This window comes from Panthera uncia, chromosome D4, assembly GCF_023721935.1.
Source record: "Panthera uncia isolate 11264 chromosome D4, Puncia_PCG_1.0, whole genome shotgun sequence".
In the NCBI taxonomy this organism is placed as follows: Eukaryota; Metazoa; Chordata; class Mammalia; order Carnivora; family Felidae; genus Panthera; species Panthera uncia.
This window is the reverse complement of record NC_064807.1, coordinates 55077801-55082348: the sequence shown is the minus strand read 5'-3', so window position 1 is coordinate 55082348 and position 4548 is coordinate 55077801. Positions and strand designations below refer to the sequence as shown.

At 52.3% G+C, this 4548-nt stretch overlaps 1 protein-coding gene across 1 annotated transcript in view; it reads left to right on the top strand.

Moving 5' to 3' along the window:
* The first annotated feature begins 3770 nt into the window (after positions 1-3770).
* Positions 3771-4548, top strand: part of ARID3C (AT-rich interaction domain 3C) — a 7171-nt gene continuing 6393 nt past the window's right edge. Inside the window, exon 1 of the mRNA XM_049625651.1 lies at positions 3771-4420. Within this exon, the coding sequence (XP_049481608.1) occupies positions 4106-4420 (315 nt within the window). The 5' untranslated portion in view covers positions 3771-4105. The remainder of the gene's footprint in view (positions 4421-4548) is intronic.

Here is a 4548-nt window from a genome sequence, read left to right as displayed (position 1 = left end):
CTCTTTAAAGAAATAAATAAACATTTTTTTAATTAAAAAAAAAAAGTATATATCTCCCTTAAGAAGTGAAGACTAATTCCCTTCCCCTTGAATGTGGGTTGGATATTCATGTAATTTTAACAAACACATGGCAGAAGTGACTATGTAATTTCTAAGACTAGACCAAAAAAGCATTGCTGCCTCCTTTGGTCTCTCTTGGGTCACTCTCTCTGGGAGAAACCAACTGCCATGTAGGGAGGACCCTGAGGCAGGAGATCCTTTCCTATGGAGAGGTCCACCTGGGGAACAGCCTCCTACCAACAGCCATGTGAGTGAGTCATCTTGGAAGTGGATCCTCCAGTCCCAGTCAAGCCTTCATGTGACTGTAGCTACAGCCAACATTTATACTACAACCTCGTGAGAGGCAGTGAGCCAGAACCATCCAACTAAGCCACTATCAAATTCCTGATCCACAGAATTGTGTGAAAATAAATGTTGTTTTAAGCTTGCTAAGTTTGAGTGTAATTTATTATGAATACATAACATACATCCATCTCTTTCTATTCCCCTCAACCCAGATTTATTTTTCCCCATTTTAATTATCACCATCTGATACATTATGTATTTCCCCACTGGAATTATACCATTATAATAAAGACTTTGTTTTATTTACTCCTATTTCCAACAATGTCTTGCACAAAGTAGCTGCTTGGTAAATATATGTTGGATCAATGGAGATCTAGATCTGTCTTTGTCTCTGTGAGGTATAGAATCAGATGGGAGCTAAGTGAGGGTATGAGAGACATCCTTTCTTCTTCACAGATGAAGAGAGAGATAAACCAGGTCCCAGTAAAGCTTCTTGCTTCCCCTCAACCCTTCCCAGTTGTAACCCTCCTGGTCTGGACCCCCAAGATAGGTTTACTATGCTTGACTAATGATTGATTCTTTTCTTTGGGTGAAGCTGCTCAGTCCCTTACCCCTCTCCTCCTCTGCCCCTTGTGAAGCAATCTCCAAAACTCCCAGAACTAGAATTTCTCCAAGCCAGTTCCTACCTTTCCAAGAAGAATCTTACCATCTATCTCTATCCAGGCACCTCCTGTTCTCTGAGCACTGAAGGGGAAATGGGTGTATGGGGAGCAAGCTGGCCATATGAGTTCTGCAAAGCTCTGCTCTCTGCCAGGAGCCCCTAGGGCATGTTTGCCATGGAGTATTCAGATTCTCCCCTCTAGGCCCAGAGGAAGGGGCTTGATGCTTTCCAGGAGTATTCACACCACCCAAAGCCACTGGAGAGGAAGCATCAGTACTGAGGACAGTTGGATGACCAAGGCTTCTTGGGGGGTTGGGGTCTGACTGGCTGTCAGGTCTGAAATCTGAGCAGAACACTGGAGTGAGCCAAAGTTATGAGCAGTACTGAGCTTCAGTATGGCCAGAGATGGGCCAAAGAGAACAAGGACTTAGTGCCACAGTGGAATGTGGGTCAGGGACAAGTGTGGAGGATAGAGACAAGGAACGCAGAGGGGTGGGGCTCCTGGGTGGCTCAGTTGGTTTAGCGTCTGACCCTTGATTTTGGCTCAGGTCATGATCTCAAGGTTTGTGGGATCAAGCCCCAAGTTGGGCTCTGTGCTGACAGTGCAGAGCCTGCTTGGGATTCTTTCTCTCCCCTCTCTCTGCCCCTCCCCTGCTCTCTCGCTCTCTCTCTTCCTCTCAAAATGAATAAAAATAAACTTAAAAAAAAATTTTTTTTTAACTTAAAAAAAAAAAAAGAGCAGAGGGGTGTCACCTACCACAAGAATCTGGTGAGAAGAGCTAGTGGTCCAGGCCGGGGCAAGCTGGGTCTGAGAGGAGGGGACTGACTGGGGGGAGGAGAAAGTAGGCAAAAGTCACACCTGAATTTCTGCCTCCTAGAGGAATCTTGGCCCTGGGAACAGTGCACCTCACTAAGTATGAGGTCAGGAGATGGCCCCTGGTACTGGGTGTGATATAGCCGAGTTTCATACTCATGCCAGGTGTCACCCCGACAGATACGGGTTGTTTTGTTCATTCATTTGGTAGGTCCACCCCCTTGGGCACAGGAAGCAACTGAGGAATGTATGCGGGTTCCTATGAGGAATGGGGTCCAGGCTGCTGAGAGAAGAAATTGTGGCCTGCTACTCAGGACAGTGGCAAAAGAAAATAAGAAATAAGAAATATGCATCTGGGGGATAACTAGAGTTAGGGTGGACCTGGAGTAGTTGGCTGAGGGGTCTAGAGATACAGACTGGAGTCACACACACAGGGTTGAGGATGTGCAAAATTCTAATCACTGTTGAAATGTGGTATGAGTACCAGAGGTTCATAATACTATTCACCATTCTTGTGTATATGTTTGAAAATTTCCATAATAGAAGGTCACAAGAGATTAAAAAGAAAAAAGTGTGACCATGTATCTGCATGTGGTATGTGTGTACCCTGCCATGGATGTGGACTCAGTTCAGAGACCTCTGAGTGCCAGAGTGCAGACATGTGAGTCCACCACCATGGGCACGTATTGCACAAACTGCAACCTCCCTGCGGTTGAGGACAGCACTTGTGCAGGGCAGGGGGAGAAGCATTTGCTCTGTGCAGACCCTCCATATTCATCTCAGTATCTTGCAGAGTGATTCCCCTTTCATGATCACAACCTGCCCAGGCCATTGGCGCTGTAGTGTTTATGTTACCAAGTATGTGAGACAGGGCAGCTGTGTGCCCGAACTTGTGACAGTATGTGTTGGTGTGTGAACACGGCTGTTCGTGTGTGAATGCCAGGCACTGAGTGTGGATGTGGGGGGCACGACTTGTGGGTGTGGCGGGGCCCTGGTCCAGAGTCCAATGGTGTTAGACTCCTCACTCTCCTTCGAACGATTCCTGGCAGCTCTCCAGCGCCCCCTCCTCCCGTTCTGGCAGTGTGGAGGGGGAACACCTGTTGGGGGGCTGGGAGCGGCAGAGCCCCGGGGGGCCTCTCCCCCCGCGCCCCCGCCCGCCCTGCCCCTCTCCGGTCCCGCCCCCGCGGCCGCCACCAGCAGAGCGGCGCGTGAGCGCACCGCGGCCAGAAGAGCGCACCGCTGCGGGAGCGCACGGCTGGGGACCCCGCGCAGGGAGCGGAGCCGAGGTAGGGGCTGCCCGAGAGGCGGGCAGAGCAGAGGGAACGCCGTGGAGACGCCGGGGGCACCGGGGCGCGCCAGGCTGGTGAGTGCGGCCGCGGGCCGTGGGGAGCCAGAGAGCGGGCGTCAAGACCCAGCGGTCCTCAGCCCGCCCGGTCCGGGGCTCTGCCCCCCGCCACCCTCTGTCCTCGCGGCCCCTCAGTGCTAGCCCTCTGCGTTCTCTGCCCCGTCTCTCCGTCTGTTTTTCCCTGCCTCAGTCTCTGTCTCCCTCTATTTGCTGTCTCGCCTTCTTTCTAATCTCTCTTCTCTCTTCAGTCTCTGTCTCCTGCTGCGTCGGTCTTTCCCTCTCTCTCTCAACCACTGTCTCACTGTTTGTCTCTCTCCATCTCTGTCCCTGTCTCTCTCTCTGGACTACCTGTCACTCAGGTCTTGATATTTATCTCTTACTCCTCTCTCTGTCTCTTACCTTCCCTATCTACCCAATATCTCTATCAATCTCATCTCTCCCCACCTCTGTCTCTCTGTTCTTATCTCTGCCTGATTATCTCTGTCTGTCCCCACCTGTCTCTCATTGTCTCTCTGTCCCATCTCCATTTCTCTTTCCGTATCTCTCCTATCATTGTCTCTCTTTCTGATCTCGCTTGCTCACTCTCGCTCTCTCCTCTCCTGTCCTCTCTGTTTCTTGGTCCTTGTCACCCTCTCTGATCTGCTCAGTCTTTACCTGTCCTCTGTCAATATCCATTTCTGTTTCTTTCGGTCTGGTCTCTTGTCTCTCCTGCTGTTTCTACCTATGTCTCTGACAATGTCTGGGAAATCTATCTTTTTGCCTTTTTTCCTATGGCCCCCTGCACTTCCTTGAATCAGTGACCACCTCCTCTTGTGCTGGGGGTTGTGGGGGCAGCAGGGCCCAACACTCATAATTCCCACCCCCACAGGCGGCCCTTTCCTCGGGGCCCCGCCTGGTGCCAGCCCCCCCACCAGCGGGGGGACTGCGCCTGGAAGCTGTAATGGAGGCCCTGCAGAGGCAGCAGGCAGCCCGACTGGCCCAAGGGGTGGGGCCATTGGCCCCTCAACGCCCATTGCCACCACCACTACCTCCCTTGCCTGGCCCTCGGACCCTGCAGGCCCCTGAAGGGGCCTTGGGGGAGGTTGGGACTGAAGAAGAGGAGGATGCGGAAGAGGATGAGGAAGGGGAGGAAGCCGGGGCAGAGGAGGAGGCAGCCGAGGAGAGCCGTCCAGGGACCCGGGGCCCCAGCTCACCTTCAAGTCAACCCCCTGGACCTCATCCCCATGAATGGACCTACGAGGAACAGTTCAAGCAGGTAGGACCCCCTACATGTCTGGCCCCCTCCCCTTCCTCCTCTCTGGGCAAAAGCAAAGCCAGGTGATTCGTAGCCCATCCACCCCCACTGCCCTCTGCAGGATGGAAAAACAGAGACACGGAGACCTG